The sequence below is a fragment of the Coregonus lavaretus genome (assembly GCF_964263955.1).
Source record: "Coregonus lavaretus genome assembly, chromosome: 12".
NCBI lineage: Eukaryota > Metazoa > Chordata > Actinopteri > Salmoniformes > Salmonidae > Coregonus > Coregonus lavaretus.
Window position 1 is genome coordinate 40,381,853 of NC_139999.1, and position 19,088 is coordinate 40,400,940.

General features: G+C 41.0%; 1 protein-coding gene across 1 annotated transcript; it reads left to right on the forward strand.

The window, feature by feature from the left end:
• Window positions 1–3,727: 3,727 nt before the first annotated feature.
• tgfa (transforming growth factor, alpha) lies at window positions 3,728–15,403 on the forward strand (the record flags this gene model as incomplete). The annotated part of the gene is made up of 5 exons (XM_084173638.1): window positions 3,728–3,770; window positions 9,368–9,523; window positions 13,834–13,948; window positions 14,839–14,988; window positions 15,265–15,403. 5 exons carry the CDS (start codon window positions 3,728–3,730, stop codon window positions 15,401–15,403), a joined length of 603 nt encoding a protein of 200 aa, XP_084029764.1.
• Between the last annotated feature and the right edge of the window lie 3,685 nt (window positions 15,404–19,088).

Genomic DNA, 19,088 nt, shown 5'->3' on the forward strand with positions numbered 1-19,088 from the left:
TGCAATAGGTAAGCAGCTTGGTTTGAAGAAATCAACTGTGGGAGCAATTATTAGGAAATGGAAGACATACAAGACCACTGATAATCTCCATCGATCTGGGGCTCCACGCAAGATCTCACCCCGTGGGGTCAAAATGATCACAAGAACGGTGAGCAAAAATCCCAGAACCACACGGGGGGACCTAGTGAATGACCTGCAGAGAGCTGGGACCAAAGTAACAAAGCCTACCATCAGTAACACACTACGCCGCCAGGGACTCAAATCCTGCAGTGCAAGACGTGTCCCCCTGCTTAAGCCAGTACATGTCCAGGCCCGTCTGAAGTTTGCTAGAGTGCATTTGGATGATCCAGAAGAGGATTGGGAGAATGTCATATGGTCAGATGAAACCAAAATAGAACTTTTTGGTAAAAACTCAACTCGTCGTGTTTGGAGGACAAAGAATGCTGAGTTGCATCCAAAGAACACCATACCTACTGTGAAGCATGGGGGTGGAATCATCATGCTTTGGGGCTGTTTTTCTGCAAATGGACCAGGACGACTGATCCGTGTAAAGGAAAGAATGAATGGGGCCATGTATTGTGAGATTTTGAGTGAAAACCTCCTTCCATCAGCAAGGGCATTGAAGATGAAACGTGGCTGGGTCTTTCAGCATGACAATGATCCCAAACACACCGCCCGGGCAACGAAGGAGTGGCTTCGTAAGAAGCATTTCAAGGTCCTGGAGTGGCCTAGCCAGTCTCCAGATCTCAACCCCATAGAAAATCTTTGGAGGGAGTTGAAAGTCTGTGTTGCCCAGCGACAGCCCCAAAACATCACTGCTCTAGAGGAGATCTGCATGGAGGAATGGGCCAAAATACCAGCAACAGTGTGTGAAAACCTTGTGAAGACTTACAGAAAACGTTTGACCTGTGTCATTGCCAACAAAGGGTATATAACAAAGTATTGAGAAACTTTTGTTATTGACCAAATACTTATTTTCCACCATAATTTGCAAATAAATTCATTAAAAATCCTACAATGTGATTTTCTGGATTTTTTTTTCTCATTTTGTCTGTCATAGTTGACGTGTACCTATGATGAAAATTACAGGCCTCTCTCATCTTTTTAAGTGGGAGAACTTGCACAATTGGTGGCTGACTAAATACTTTTTTCCCCCACTGTAAGCATAAAGCTGCATCAGGGATAGTGTACACAGACGTTTCGGCTTTACAGCCTTCTTCAGTCTACACACACAGCCATGCAATCTCCATAGACAAACATTGGCAGTAAAATGGCCTTACTGAAGAGCTCAGTGACTTTCAACGTGGCACCGTCATAAGATGCCACCTTTCCAACAAGTCAGTTTGTCAAATGTCTGCCCTGCTAGAGCTGCCCCAGTCAACTATAAGTGCTGTTATTGTGAAGTGGAAACGTCTAGGAGAAACAACGGCTCAGCCGTGAAGTGGTAGGCCACACAAGGTTCCAGAACGGGATCGCCGAGTGCTGAAGCACATAGCGCGCAAAGATCGGCTGTCCTCGGTTGCAACACTAACTACGAAGTTCCAATCTGCCTCTGGAAGCAACATCAGCACAATAATTGTTCGTCGGGAGCTTCATGAAATGGGTTTCCATGGCCGAGCAGCCGCACACAAACCTAAAATCACCATGCGCAATGCCAATCGTCGGCTGGAGTGGTGTAAAGCTCGCCGCTATTGGACTCCGGAGTAGTGGAAACGCGTTCTCTGGAGTGATGAATCACGGTTCACCATCTGGCAGTCCGATGGACAAATCTGGGTTTTGGCGGATGCCAGGAGAATGCTACCTGCCCCAATGCATAATGCCAACTGTAAAGTTTGGTGGAGGAGGAATAATGGTCTGGGGCTGTTTTTCATGGTTCGGGCTAGGCCCCTTAGTTCCAGTGAAGGGAAATCTTAACGCTAGAGCATACAATGACATTCTAGACGATTCTGTGCTTCCAACTTTGTGGCAAACATTTGGAGAAGGCCCTGTCCTGTTTCAGCATGACAATGCCCCCGTGCACAAAGCGAGGTCCATACAGAAATGGTTTGTCGAGATCGGTGTGGAAGAACTTGACTGGCCTGCACAGAGCCCTGACCTCAACCCCATCGAACACCTTCGGGGTGAATTGGAACGCCGACTGCGAGCCAGGCCTAATCGCCCAACATCAGTGCCGACCTCTAATGCTCTTATGGCTGAATGGAAACAAGCAGCAATGTTCCAACATCTAGTGGAAAGCCATCCCAGAAGAGTGGAGGCTGTTATAGCAGCAAAAGGGGGACCAACTCCATATTAATGCCCCATGATTTTGGAATGAGATGTGTCCACATACTTTTGGTCATGTAGTGTATCTCATAACTCATCTCCAAACAGACAATTTCCTCTGACAAATACCATGTGTCACTGTTATCACCTTATGATTACCAACATACCCATGCAGATCCAAAGCTCTAAGACAACTTGCAAATTGAGAAAAATGCAGAAAGAAATAGGTATGGAATGGATATATTTAGTGGATAAGTGTGCATAAATATAGTGGAGCAAACATTTAGATGTTACAGTGTCAAACACATGGTATCATGGGGCCACATGTGTTCACATTATAATGCAATTACAGGACTTTCTACAACTGAGCACAGTGAAGACTGATGATAATTCTTGTCAAACACATGTAGTGTATCAGGGGAATACCATTGTTTAGTGACAAATAGGCTATATGAATTGAACACATAATGCTATCCATTATAATGTAGTGGATATGAATGAAGTGTTTGGATGTTTACCATTTCAAGACCAAAATCACTTTAATTTGATATGAAAATGTAATAGAACAGAGTTTCTATTTTAAGCGCATGGAGTTTTGTGAGTTTCAAGATCCATGGGTGTTGTTGGATCAACATAAAGGGAGTGAGTGCTCATCATCCTTTTATGTTTTATGCTGATTTGTGAAACTGTAATTGCCCTAGGCAGGCATAATCAGGCCTACAAAATTGAGCAATTTGAAGTATGCATGAATTCTGGATAGTCCATCTGTACACCCACATATGGGTGCACTAGACCTAGGCTATACAGTAGCTGCCCATATGAAAGCCACCACAAATTGAAATATGAAAACTGGTCATTTGAAGATTGAGTTATCATAATGAGATTCTTGTGATAAGTGTAATTTTACACTAAAACATTCCCTAAAAACAAGCTATTTTAGGCAACTAGAAGTGGGCCCGGCAGAGAGAGCAAAAAGAGAACAATATTGATTTATCTCGCTCGCTCTCTCTCCTCAGGGGATACCATCGAAAGGATTACGTGTGAGAGCGTTTATTTAGACTGTGGGGGAGAGTCGATTTGTTTAGCGCTTGGACTAAACTTCTCCGTTTAAATGTAAGATAAATTAATCGAAACAAAGTATTTGAACACTTGTTAGTTGTTACACGTTAAATGAATGATATATCAGTAAAAAAAAAACTCAGCTTGCACATTGTACTGGAAAATAATCAAGTTGCCGAATAGCGACGCACTTGCATTGTTTGCGAAATTTCTGAAGACCGTCAGTAGCCTATATCCTAAGAGACGGCGGAAGGAGTTTTGTGATGGAAGAAGGATTTACTTTATTTTATACAAACACATTTCTCTCTCCTGACTGACCTATGCGAGCATATACAAATGTTTATAGACTTGAGCAAAGAACACTAGCATTTCGGAGGATTACCTTGACAAACATACAACCTTCATCATGATGAGTCGGTCATTCTGGGATGCGTTCTTTCTCATTACTGGTGAGTTCTATGAAAACAAACAACACATTTGGTAAAATATTTGGAAGACTACAAGGGAAACGGCAGAAAGTGGGAATGAGTGTAAAATGTTGTATGAAGGGGGGATTTTAGTGAATTTGAATGTGCTATACCTTAAGGGAAAATGTAATTATGTCCTAATAGGCTTTGCTTCTGTGAACCTTTTCCCCTTACAAATAAAATTCCTTACAAATTATGTCTCAACCAGGGGACCCCTGGGGGCCTCAGTGAGTGTAAGGGATCCCTGAAAAAGCAGGGGAAAACTAACATTTGCTTTACAAAATATAATCAGTAACCTCCATTTCCCCAATTGATGACATTTTAAGGAAGAAGGTTGTTTTAGTGAGCATCAGAAAGGAGAAAGTTGAGAACCCCAGGCCTATAGGATAGCCTAGCCTAGATTTACACGGATAGTCTGGTTTCCAGTTTTGGTTGTATATGACTCCAATTTGTGAATTATAACCATTGTCAGGCTCAGTGACATTTCACCTTTTCTATGAGAAACAAAGATGGTAGACCTAAAGATGGTAGACCTACCAATGAGCCACCATTGATTTATGTAGCGTGCGTATGCTGGCAGTGCAGACCTATTCATAGGTTTCTAATGGCCTCATCCTTTTAGCAGGGAATACTTGACCCTGTTACTGTTATTGGCTGGTCAGTCACTCTGGCTAACCCTTGATCATGACTCACAGGTCATTACATTATGCATAAGTCATTGGTCTTCTGTATAGGGGAGTTTTGTTAAGAGCCCCGACGCTGAATCTAAACATTAAGACGCGTTGCTTGCAGTAAGGTTTTGGAAGCATAAGGACCTTTTTCTTTAATATCAGTGAGAAATAATTTCCCAAAAACTAAAGGTTAAATTGATACACACCTTGATTGGATTAGGTTTAGTGTTCCCACACGGCCATGTCTTCATGTTACAGCGCTTGTTTACGGAAGACAAGCGGCAACCACCTGTGCTATCTAACATGCGCCAAACACCTGTGTAAGCCTCACTTGGGAAGTGTAATTTGTCGGATTGAGGCACTCATAGCTGTATAAATGTGCAAAACTGCTACAGTAAGTGTATATTTTTAATTTGAAGGATTCTTTCTCGCTGCTGAAAGATAAGGGTCATATGTTGCAGGGTTTCCCAAACTGAGTTTGGGAAACCCTGCCCTACATAGTGCACTTCTTTTGACAAGGGCTCATAGGGCTCTGGGTAAATCCATTTGAATTAAAATGCTGTTTGACAGCATCCCCTTTGATCTAAACACAACTTTACATACATGTTTTCCCATGGAAGAAGTCGTCAGAAAGTTACTTTTTGGACCTGAATGCCAAAACATTCAAGAGAGAAAGGTGCATGCCCCACCATACCATGAGACATGTCTTCATCACTGGAAAAGATAAACGATTGAGTTTGATAGCTTACAAAAGCTTACATTTAAAAGCTTACTAATAACAGTGTTGTCAAACTATTTTATTATTTAATGAAGAAAAAAAACGTTTCTCATATGTTGCAGTTTAGACCCTATTTCACAACATCTGAGGTTTTTGTGTTGTGCCCGCCATGGGTTGAGAGACAACATGCTCTTGAATACAGGGTGGGTGTCATTTCAATCATAGAAATAGATTTCCCTTAAGACCACTGCAATTTAGCTGGTACACCATTTACATTTATATTGAATTGAAATTGTAACTTCTAATTACTACCACAAAGATGACCGCCGGTTCACCCACCATCGAATGTCAACTTAAATCGTCATGTCTATTCTATTATCTATATTTCTATGGTTTCAATAGGTTTTACATTTACATTTTAGTCATTTAGCAGACGCTCTTATCCAGAGCGACTTACAGTTAGTGAGTGCATACATTATTTTTCATACTGGCCCCCCGTGGGAATCCCCCGTTTTCTATGGAGGATTGACAGTTTAATTTAGAACAACAGATATTCCCACTCAAGTCAACATTTTCTGATGTGTGGACCTCCAAACATCTTTGTGGTACCATTTGAAAGTTGACATTTCAATTATTTTCCCATTTGAATAGATTTGTCAGCCAAAACATGACACTGACCCTGTATTCAATAGTATTTTGTGTCTCAACCGATAGCCGGCACAACACAAAAACCTTAGATTATGTAAAATAGGGTCTAAGCTACAACATATGCGAATATGAAAAACATCTGAGTTTAGGCGTTTTTAGATCATTTACTTTTGAAGGTAAAAAAAAGTTCAACTGTTGTTAAAAAAATAAATACCCTGAAATTATCAAATAGTTTGACAACCCTGTTTGTAAGCTTTTAAATGACATCAATCTCAACCGTTTATATTTTCCAGTGATGAAGACATGGATGTCTCATGGTATGGTGGGGTATGCAAAATGGGTCAACTTTGAGCACCTTTATCTCTTGAATGTTTTTGCATTCAAGTCTGAAAAGTCACTTTCTGAGCACTTCTACAATGTGCAGATATGTATGGAAGGTTTCGTTTAAATCAAAAGGGGTGCTGTCAAAAAGTGACTAAATTCAAATTAATTTACCGTCAAAGTAGTGCACTATGTAGGGAATAGGGTGCCATTGGGGACGCACATTGCCTTGACACAGCATTCATCCACCGTCTCTCTTTCTGGGCTTTGTACCTTGTCATGCTGACAGTGTCCTTAGTAACATCAGTGATGTCCCCCATTAACTGACTGATGAAATACTCAACGGTTCTCTTCTCCATAATCACCAACTGACACTGATGAACCTATGTGTTATATGAGCCGTGTGTTTTCAACCATCATTTGAATTGAGCCGGAGAATGAAGTGCTAATTTGATACTCAGCACTTTCATTGTCTGATATCTCCACATCACTAAATGACAACCTCGTCTCTCATTGGGTGCCTTGCAGAATTCTAATTGTGTGATCTCTCGCCGGGATCTGTCTATATTAAGACTATCCCAGCTTAGTCCCATTACAGACCCATTGTAGTGTGTCCATCCTTTCATCCTATTGTCACTCTTGAAATACGCAACACAAGCTGGTAAGAGGAAATCCAAACATAATGACAAATGGGAAAGTTGTGTGAGATTTATGAGTGCAGCACACGCCTCAGGATTCAACCCTCAAGGAGCCCAATGCAACAGAAAAGGGGGAAGTAGCTAATTAAGGTCAAGAACTAGAAATAAAGATAATATAACACAATTTAAGTGCAATGTTATGTTAAGATCTCCTGGCAAGAGGAAAAAGCCCTCGCACAGAAGAGTCAGGTGGACACCCTATGCTCCCGAGGGGGCCAAGAGGGTTTAACGCAAGTAAGTCTGATTTGTTAACATATAGTGGTTTGGCAACGGAAAACACAAATCTGTGTTCTTAGGTAGTACCTTCATTTCAGTCAGCTTCTCTCTACTGAATAGGATGGGTTGATCAGTGGGGACAATTAATGTCACCTTGCTCTGCTGGGATCCATGAGTTGGGAGATGAGTTCTATTTTAAGAGCAACAAGTCATTTGGAGACAGCCTGTTTCAACTGTCACTTTGGATGAGAGTTGCTAAGTGACAAAAAATGTAACTATTATAAGTGACTTCATAAATCCTAGTGCAGTGGTTTCCAAACTGTGGGGTTGCTCCCCCCCAGGGGTCGGCGCGGGGTACCCTCCAAAATTAAATAAATATACTCAACAAAAATAGAAATGCAACATGTAAAGTGTTGGTCCCATGTTTCATGAGCTGAAATAAAAAATTCCAGACATTTTCCATATGCACAAAAAGCTTATTTCTCTCAGATTTTGGGCACACATTTGTTTACATCCCTGTTAGTGAGCATTTCTCCTTTGCCAAGATAATCCATCCACCTAACAGGTGTGGCATATCCAGAAGCTGATTAAACAGCATGAACATTATACAGGTGCACCTTGTAAAATGCCACTCTAAAATGTGCAGTTTTGTCACACAACACAATGCCACAGATGTATCAAGTTTTGAGGGAGTGTGCAATTGGCATGCTGACTGCAGGAATGTCCACCAGAACTGTTGCCAGAGAATTTAATGTTCATTTCGCTACCATAAGAATTTGGCAGTACGTCCAACCGGCCTCACAACCGCAAACCACGTGTAACCATGCCAGCCCAGGACCTCCAAATCTGTCTCCTTCACCTGCGCGATCGTCTGAAACCAACCACCCGGACAGCTGATGAAACTGTGGGTTTGCACAACTGAAGGCTTTCTGCACAAACTGTCAGAAACCGTCTCAGGGAAGCTCAAATGCGTGCTCGTCGTCCTCACCAGGGCCTTGACCTGAATGCAGTTCAGCGTCGTAACCGTCTTCAGTGGGCAAATCTCACCTTCGATGGCCACTGGCACACTGGAGAAGTGTGCTCTTCACAGGTAAATCTCAGTTTCAACTGTATCGGGCAGATTGCAGACAGCGTGTATGGCGTCGTGTGAGCGAGTGGTTTGCTGATGTCAACGTTGTGAACAGAGTGGGGTTATGGTATGGGCATGCATAAGCTACGGACAATGAACACAATTGCATTTTATCGATGGCAATTTGATTGCACAAAGATACCGTGACGAGATCCTGAGGCCCATTGTCGTGCCATTCATCCGCTGCCATCACCTCATGTTTCAACATAATGCACGGCTCCATGTTGCAAGGATCTGTACACAATTACTGGAAGCTGAAAATGTCCCAATTCTTCCATGGCCTGCATACTCACCAGACATGTCACCCATTGAGCATGTTTGGGGGGATGCTCTGATCGACGTGTACGACAGCGTGTTCCAGTTCCCGCCAATATCTAGCAACTTCGCACAGCCATTGAAGAGGAGTGGGACAACATTCCATAGGCCACAATTAACAGCCTGATCAACTCTGTGTGAAGGAGATGTGTCGTGAGGCAAATGGTGGTCACACCAGATACTGACTCGTTTTCTGATCCACACCCCTACCTTTTTTTAAAGGTATCTGTGACCAACAGATGCATATCTGTATTCCCAGTCATGTGAAATCCATAGATTAGGGCCTAATTTATTTATTTAAATTGACTGATTTCAACTGTAACTCTAAATTGTTGCGTTTTATATTTTTGTTCAGTGTATATTTTTTGTAAGGAACTCAGTCTGGCTTTCAACTTACTCTTGAAAGTTGTAATAGTAGAATGCACAAGGTGCAATTTCGAAATTGGGTAGTGCATCATCAGTTGTCCTCTTGTCATGTTAGTCATTGCATACCTTATAGAGCTATTTATAACTTATCAGAAATGTCCAGATCACTTAGCCTATGTCAGCTAAAGTTTTTTTAGCTAGGTTTTTTTGCCCATAGATTTTTTTATGTTTGAGTTACTCAAATATAACATGAGTATACATTAGACCAGTGGAGGCTGATGAGGGGAGGACAGCTCATAATAATGGCTGGAAAGGAGAAAATGGAATGGCATCACACACATGGATGTTCCCCAATACAATACTGGAAGTGGGGCCTGAGTGAAAAACCCCAGGCCTAGTGGAATCTTCTTCAATGTCCCAACAGTTTCTTTATCTGATCATGATTGAAATCAGTACCGATTTGTATACTTAAACATTTCATCTGTTTCTTTCAACAGGGTCCCTCTTTACCTATGGAACTGGACAGGATAATTCTACTATTGCTACTAATTCTACTATGACCCCCACCCCTCCTGTGACTACTACCACTGTAAACATTATGACCTCTTCTACCACTACCAGCACCATTACTACGACCAACCTTCCAGTTAAAAGTAAGCGTTTGTGTGTGTGTGTGTGTGTGTGTGTGTCTGTCTGTCTTCAGGTGACTGACAGTCTAAATATGAATACCTCTATAAAACCTCTACAGGGTGCTCCAGAGAATCTTTCACCTCTTCAGACTCATTGACTGGTGCCAATGTTAATTCACGGGTTCTCTAGTGAAGTCAGATGGCAACTGAAAATGCCTTACAAAAGTGGACACATACAGACACTGTGCTGCACATGAATGAATTGGTTTAATTTTTTCATAAATCTAGTCCTCTCAGTTTGGATAGAAAGTAGCCAGTGTAGCAGACGTCAAACAACGATAAAAGAAAAATCCTGTAGCTTAATTCCCAGGATACCAACTATTACATTTCAGTCATTATCTGTGAATCACCATAAAATCCAGAAATGCTCTAATGGCATTTGACCATAGGGTGCAATTTGGGACGCTGCCAGAGGGGCTGAGGGGTAGCTGGTGCAGATACCTCAGCGAGAACAGAGAGCTTTATACAGGCTCTGAAAGAGAGAGAGGAGAAGGGACAATGCATGTAGGCTGGAATCCAACCGGCCATTACCAATAGAATGGTGTGTGTGACGGTCGGCTGTAATGCAGCCGTCTATCTGTCTGTTCATCCTCCCTCTCTCTCCCTTTCTCACTCCCTCTTTCTCTGAATGCCACATTGTGGCATCTGTTTTGGCTGCCCGAGTAAAGATACTCAAACTTTTGTTTGGGCCAGTCCAGTTGGAATTTGGAACTCTGATTGTATAGTTGATGAGTAAGAAACTCGTCCAGACTCTGTAATTTGGTTACCGTGTTCTTCCTGAGTCTTGACCCCTTCAGCTCGACCCAATGTTAATTTATTTGAGGAGATTCATTTTGTTAATCTAGCATCGTTCGTTCCATAATAAATCACGTTTGATTGGATGTAAAGGAAAGAGACAGAGAGGAGAGGGATAGGGGCTGTGTCTGAAAAGGTTACTAGCCGTCAAATCCTGGCCTCCTTCGTCCTTATTTCCTGAATTCCTCTCAAAGCTCAATGGAGGAGAGGTCTGAAGAAGGGACCTTTTGATCTTCTCCTCAAATGCACTTTGAGAGTAATTCAGAAATCATGGAGGAAGCAAGGATTTGACGGCTATCCTTTCAGACAAAGCCATGGAATGAAAGGGTGAGGATTTTACTCCCTGGCTTCAGGGATGTGCTTTTCTCTGGACCTCTAATGGGTTTGATGATGGACAGACTTGTTGTTTGCTGTGTCAAGGCACTGGGGATTTGATTGGGGTTTAACTTGTCCCTATGCATGCGACACATCTTAATGCATGGCTGTCCCTCGGAGGGTCTTGTCCCTGACATAAGCCATGACAAAACCCCAGTCACTCAGAGGTAACAAAAGATGTACAGTGCCTTCAGAAAGTATTCATACCACTTGACTTATTCCACATTTCGTTGTGTTACAGCCTGAATTCAAAATGGATTAAATAAATGTTTTTCTCATCCATCTACACACATTACCCCATAATGACAAAGTGAAAACATGTCTTTAGAAAATGTTGCTAATTTATTGAAAATGAAATACCAATATCTCTACATAAGCATTCACACCCCTGAGTCAATACTTATTACAATCACCTTTGGCAGAGTTATTTTTATTTTTTACAAATCAATACTTGGAGTCAAAGTATCAATATAATATAATCCAAAATAATATTGTGATATGTATCTGTATCGATTTTTTCCCCATCACTAGACAGTACCGAATATGAAGGTAAACAAAACAATGTAATTAAATGGAATGGTAATGTAGGCTATACCAACTGAAGGGAACTAACAGTAAATTGGCAGTTGAATATGTGTTGTTATTAGGCCTACTGACAGTCGATACTGATAGTGGCTAATATTTAACATAATAGAAATAGGAAACATAAAAAGTTGGTGTAGCCTATAATTAAGACATTCGAGAGTGCTGATCCCTGCAAGTTAAAAGGCCGTACAATTTAAATTCTGCATAACGGCACAGCATTTCATAAACTTTACTGTGGCAAAGTTGGCATGTTGATATGCTTCAGTTTGCTGCCAAGTGACTGGTTTCACATTTGTCTCCAGCGATTATAAGGTAAAATATAACTAAAACAAGTGTCATTTATATTTACAATTCCCTTATCCAAATGGATTATTAATTTATCTAGCTCTTATTATTTTGTAAATTACAGTGCATGGAGAATGGTGTTATTTCTATCGGAAAAAATTAAGTAGATGTTATTTTCCCACTTGGAACCGGTAGGTTCGCTAGACCTTATTCATGGTTTCCTCGCGCGTAAAGGTGATAGAATTATTCGGGAATTAAGTCAAGGTCAGAATACGGCATATCTGTAGACACACCTCAGCCACACCTTCATTTATTTGATCTCCACCCAAAATGAATAGCAGGTGAATAGCATACAATTCTCATGCTTAAGTTCAAGGTCAGAATACGAATAGAGAGAAAAGTGCATAAAAGGGAATTGTTCCATTTATGCTGCATTTAGAGGAGGGATACAAAAAACTTGATACCAGTCGGCATAGCGGGACAAGAAAGCAAGAAAGATGGTGACAGCAAAAGCAAGACAGCACCACACAGTATGTGTTGCTATGGTGATTTCAGTAAACAAATAGTGCAAATCAACATCCAGTAGAAAACAACTCTATGGCAGATAGAACAAGTGGAAATATTTTAACTCTGGCGCCAAGTCCCATCTACCGTGGTGGCTGACTGCATTCACCACCAACCTCAACGATAATTACCAACATTTACCATCTTGCTCTCATTGAAAACAATGCCGTCTACCTCGTACCATCTAAACGCAGCATTACGCACACCTAACTCGGGTCGCAATCGGTGCCTATGAGCTATCCACACCTGGATTGTGCAACATTTGCCCAATCTTATTTTCAAAATTCTTCAAGCTCTGTCAAATTGGTTGATCAATTCTAGACTACCATTTTCAAGTGTTGCCATAGATTTTCAAGCAGATTTAAGTCAAAACTGTAACTCGGCCACTCATGAACCTTCAGTGTCTTCTTGGTAATCAACTCCAGTGTAGATTTGGCCTTGTTTTAGGGTATTGTCCTGCTGAAAGGTAAATTAATCTCTGTCTCTGGTGGAAAGCAGACTGAACCAGGTTTTCCTCTAGGATTTTGCCTGTGCTTAGCTCTATTCCGTTTCTTTTTTATCCTGACAAACTCCCCAGTCCTTAACGATTACAAGTATACCCACAACATGATGCAGCCACCACAATGCTTGAAAATATGGAGAATGGTACTCAGTAATGTGTTGTATTGGATTTGCCCCAAACATACATTTTTGTCCTGAATACAAATTGTTAATTGCTTTACCAAATTTAACAAAAATAACTTTAGTGCCTTGTTGCAAACAAGATGTGTGTTTTGGAATATTTGTATTCTGTACTTCCTTCTTTTCACTCCGTCATTGAGGTTAGTATTGTGGAGTAACTACAATGTTGTTGATCCATCCTCAGTTTTCTCCTATCACAGCCGTTAAACTCTGTAACTGTTTTAAAGTCACCATTGGCCTCATGGTGAAATCCCTGAGCGGTTTCCTTCCTCTCCGGCAACTTGAGCTAGGAAGGACACCTGTATCTTTGTAGTAACTGAGTGTATTGATACACCATCCAAAGTGTAATTAACAACTTCACTATGCTCAAAGGGATATTCAATGTCTGCTTTTAATTTTAAATTTTAACCTATCTACCAATAGGTGATGTATGCGTGGGGTACAGGGATGAGGTAGTCATTCAAAAATCATGTTAAACACTATTATTGCACACAGAGTGAGTCCATGCAACTTATGTGACTTGGTAAGCACATTTTTACTCCTGAACCTATTTAGGCTTGCCATAACAAAATGGTTGAATACTTACTGACTCAAGCTTTTCATTTTAAATTATAAAAATGTTTAAAACATAATTCAATTTTGACAGTATGGGTTATTGTGTGTAGGCCAGTGACAAAACATCTCAATTGAAACCATTTTAAATTCAGGCTGTAACACAACAAAATATGGAAAAAGTCAAGGGTGTGAATACTTTCTGAAGGCACTGTAAGTCTCCACTGCCTCAGAGGCTATTTTATATCTATGACACTGACCTATGACGACCCTGACCTATGACGACACTGACCTATGACACTGACCTATGGAGTTTCGGTAAACTGTAGGCCAGGTTATGAGCTCCCTTACTGTATATTCCTACAAGGAGAGAATGTTTTGGACTTTCAACCAGGGCCTTCAAAAATGTCCTTATGTATCTCCTATCTCTGACTCAGAGTTTGTGGCAGCAGCTGTTCGATCACACTTCGATGACTGTCCTGACTCGCATAGCCACTTCTGTTTCCATGGCACCTGTCGTTTCCTGATTCTGGAGGAGACGCCTGCATGTGTGTAAGTTGAACTTCCTGTCCTGTGGTTCAAAAAATGCAAGGATCTCTCTCTCTCTCTCTCTCTCTCTCTCTCTCTCTCATCCCACAGTTGTCATTATTTCAATATCAGGTGAATCATTGTCACTCTGTCTGTATGGGAAATTGTTGTTCGAACAGTCACAAAATAGCATATGTCCTAATTATTTTATTTTGAGTGGTCCATCACCAGTTATTAGGAGTTATCGAGAGTTTGTTGGGTAACCCAACCAGTTTTAGTGTCTGTGACTGACGGTTGAACAGCTTTTTCATGCTCTGTCGCAGCTGGCCATGACCGGGAGACCCATGGGGCGGCGCACAATTGGCCCAGCGTCGTCCAGGGTAGGGGAGGGAATGGCCGGCAGGGATGTAGCTCAGTTGATAGAGCATGGCGTTTGCAACGCCAGGGTTGTGGGTTCGATTCCCACGGGGGGCCAGTATATAAAAAAAAAAAAAATGTATTCACTAACTGTAAGTCGCTCTGGATAAGAGCGTCTGCTAAATGACTAAAATGTAAATGTAAATGTAATATGTGTTTAGGATCTGTTCTGCCAGTGCTCTGTTTGTACACTGATTCACTGCAGTTCGTAGAGCTGGTCTAAGCATAATGCAAATTACATTGGCTTATGGAATTAGAGAGCGGCAGTTCACTTCTCTCTGACTAAGCAGAGTAGAGAACTCCCTCCAGGATTAGGGTCTTTGACCTAAACCCTTTACTAAAGAGCTCTTTAGTAGCGAATCCTTTAGACCCTTTTTTGGCATGTTCATAAAACGAAGGGTATTGTGTGGGTATTTAACTGATGCAGAATAGTTTTGCAGACTGAGAACTTCACTACTACCAAGTCTGATGCCCTTGCTCCTCTCCATGTTGGACAGGTGTCACCAAGGCTTCGTAGGGATGCGATGTGAGCATGCCGACCTTCTAGCCGTGGTGGCCACCAATCACAGACAACAGACAGTTGCCACAGCGCTAGTGCTGTGTGTGATTGGCTGTGTCTTGACGATGCTGCTCTGTACACTTTTACAGTAAGTACATAATGTTATATCGTGATTTTGGTCAATTGGAATAACACAAGTGAACAGAAATGTCACCATGACACTGCCCATTCAATGAACCTACATACTTGATTGTGTAGACATCTGCGTCATCACATAGTTGATTAACCAATCCTACTGCACATGCTACCATGAGTTTGTTCATAAAGTAAGATTAAACCCTACACTTCTACTGATAGTCTTTATAAGGTTAATGAATGTGTTGACCTGAAATCATCTGTAATTGAAAAATGTCCTCTCTCCCAGTTGCTGGTGGAGGCGGGACGGTTTTGGGCGGAGGCACGGACTCCACTGTGCCCCAGAGAAACAAGGCAGTATGCTGAAGGGCCGAGGTTCCTGCTGTCACTCTGAAAGTGGTACAGACTTTCTTTTAACTTTTGCCTAGTTTGCCTTTTGTCTATGTTTCACATTTCCAACTATCATCAAGTTTGAAAATTGGAAACTACAGGGGTGTATTCATTACATCTTGCAACGGAAACCAAACGGAAGCAAGCGGAATGAAATGGGAGGGACCTACTTGAATTTATCCAATAGAAACTCTGGTTTTCATTGCAAAATATTTTCTGTTTGGAGATAACTGTTTTACTGTTGTAAAACATTTTGCAACAGAAACGTTATAAAGAATACACCCCAGGGGTTCTAATTATGATAATCGGTAAGGGGTATTTTTGTAATCGACTGGAGAGGGTAGCTATGAGCCCTAAAGGGAGGTTTAATGGCCTACTGTGTCCTATCTGCTGAAGCCTCCTGAAGCTTTTCGCTGTGCATATAGGACCCATCTGGTTATTAGAGGCTCATGCTGTCAGACCTAATGTATGGGAACCATTGAGGTGTTGCTGACACTTGTAGCTAATTGATGTTTCGTGTCCTTAACATCCATTGACACGCAGATCTCACTTACACAGGGTTATGAGAACACTACACTGAGATCATAAAGACAGCTAAATACAGTCTTGACCATATCAGAACAGGATTCTCTATAGATCTATTAGTTACAGTGAATCTTTTCAAAGATATGCTGACTACTGTACTCGACCTCACCCTATATGAACTTTGAATGTTCTTGACTCGTGTTTTTTGTGAAGTACACACTAATAACATTATCACACCCAGACTGCAATGTCAATCAAATGATAAATGACTTTCCTCGAGAGATACTGTAGTTAGATGCTTGAAAGACTCAGTAAATACAGTGTTCTCTCTTAACCAGCAGTGGCATGCTATGGGTCTATCCGATGCTTATGCAAACCCAGGACCAATATTTCCTTAACTTCTGCCCCCTCGTGTAAGTTTCATATATCATGTAGAAATTAGACTTCTTCTGAAACACAATTTTAAAATATTAGGTACTTTTCTGATGTAATTTAATGACATTTTCTGTTTCTACTTTGTCCTCTGTCAGATCTGTCAGATCACATCCCTTATTCACAAGGTACCAATGGGGTTGTGTTTTGTTGTGTCGGTCCTGTTTTAGATGGTCTAGACTATAGACTCTAGCTCTGTTTGGTGGGATAGTCTGTTTTATTATAGTCCAGATCTGAGGTTATACACACAATTGATTTAAACTGATCTCTCATTTAAAAGAGTGATCAGACAACTGTCATGGAATCAACCCCAAACCTTATGTGCATAGAGTAGAACGTAGAGTGACTTTGAACTTGACTTCCATACCACATTGTCCTCATGGAAGTTTTTACAAAATGGGTTGATATTAATTTCCTTATTTTCTGAAACCTTTTTTATCTTATCATTTCCCCTCAGTGGTTTGAGAGAAAAAACCCTGCTTGGAATGCCAGGGATTTTCACGATGGGCTGCCTTCTCTCCTCATCTGTCCATTCAACCCTAAAGCCTGCTGGGACTCCTATGGACTACAACCAAGTTTGGCATCAGACACCCTGGCTAATAACGTCCTTATAAGACTGAGAGGGTATCTTTATTACTAGACCAAGGGAGGCCCATTTGGTGTGAGAGTTCCATGTCATATTTGATGTCATATTCTCCACAGACCAGGATTTACAGAACCTCAGCACACTTGGAATACTGTGATCTCTCTACTGTTTTAATGCATGGAGAGAAGAGAGGGAAACTGACCAGTCAGAAACACGGAACTCTCCAGAACATCTCTCTGGAACCTGACCGTGAGGAGATCCCCTCAGTGTGACATCATGACTGTAATAATAATGATGCCAGGAACATACAGCCCATGCTGGACATAACAAGAGACAAATACTTGCCATCCTCTGGGGATTTTGGAGCAGGAGAGCAACTATTTATTTCAGATTTGGATTTGAGGGATAACTTTGTTTAACTCAGAGGAACTCAAATTCTCCCTTTTTTTTTTTTCTTTTAAAAATCTAAACACAAGATTTAAAATTGTTTCATCAAAATGTAAAGCACTCTGAGATATTTTTAAGGTGGGGCAAGAGTGTTTTAGTTTCTGCTTTTCAGCAAGGGATATTGACATGCCTCACCTGACAAAAATGGGAGATTGCTACTGGGACTGTCTTTTTAACCCCACTGTGGATTAAGGACCAATGGTGGGACTTGGACATAGTAATGAGAGAGATTATGTTTGGATTAAATGCATGCAAAATAGTAGATTTAAGAGGACTGTAAAGCCTCCAAAACATTGCCAACCTATAGTCCTTAGTAACTTGTAATTCTTGGTAAATCATCTACCACCATATATCATTATTTCTGATATGACAGTCTTGCATTGCCATTGCACCTCAGATGTAGTGTTTGTTGTTTCTGTCCATTCCATTTAGGTTTCTAAGTGAGTGATGCACACACAAAACAGACTTTGTGTTCTAACACTTGTTTTATGCTCATACATGCTGTGTTGGGGGTAATGTGTTACAAAAGTAACGTGTAAAGTAATCAGATTACCTTTATGAGTAATAGAGTTAAATAACATGTTACTTTTTCAAATTTGGTAATAATATGACAGTTACTTTGTCAAACAACTTGTGCGTTTACTTTCAGAATTATATCTTTACTGGGCGCGTGTTTCCATGATCCGATCTCAATTTATTTCCTAATTTAGTTCTCTAGCGAGCGGAGAAAGTCTGTTTGGAGAAATCATGACAGTTGCTGTCCATAGAAATGTATAGAGGGCGCACCTCTGATCTTTGCCATTGATCGCTTCCGTCTAGTGACAAGTGTGCCCTCTATACATCTCTATGGGTCCATGTAGCCTATGTGCGGTCTATAACCAGAACTGGCGGCTCGAGAGAGATTTTGAATGAAGGAAATCTGTACAGATGTTTGGCTTACAGTATATATGGCTAATTAAGCAGCCCATATACAGCTGTTATGATGAGTTTCTGGTATTGAGAAGTTCACGATGCAAGAATTTACTTAGACATTCTGTGGAGATTTCATACCAAGTATTTATTGAATCACGAGCTCGTGGGTTCATCTAACAAACGGACATGGCTTTGCCCTTCATCAGTTGAACTAACTTGAACAAAGAAGACACTCTATCTTATATAGCCTTTATTACCATCTTCCTGGCATACATCTGGCAAGTCTCCATGGGCACTCCCTGTCTTTGATGTTCATCACTTTTTACCCCAAGTCACTTTCCTAAACATCACTCATGCTATCCTAAACATCACTAATCTACCTTGACATAATGGAATGTAGACTTCATGGCCCCAAACCACTCATCTCTTAACTCTTCCTCTGTCCTCACACTACTATGACATGACATCATTACAACAGCACAGCACTTGTAGACTAGCACAGGAAAGCAGCGCCACAGATTAAAGGAGAAACTAGTAATCAAACCTGAGTTAGTAAATAGTCTGTCTTTGGTAGAGCGCGTGCTCCCACCGACAGACAAACAAACGGTTCGATTTTGAGATTTGTTTCATGAAACTAACACAAAGTAATATAACGCGTTACTTTCCACACAGTGTAAAGTAACGTGTTAATTTAGTTACTTAAAGTAATATATTCCAAAATCTCAACACTGCATACATGTTACTGGGAACATAGTATTCAGGCGATTCTTCTCATTACTTATTCTAGACATACAATTCATTGTATAGTAATGTTTTCTTGG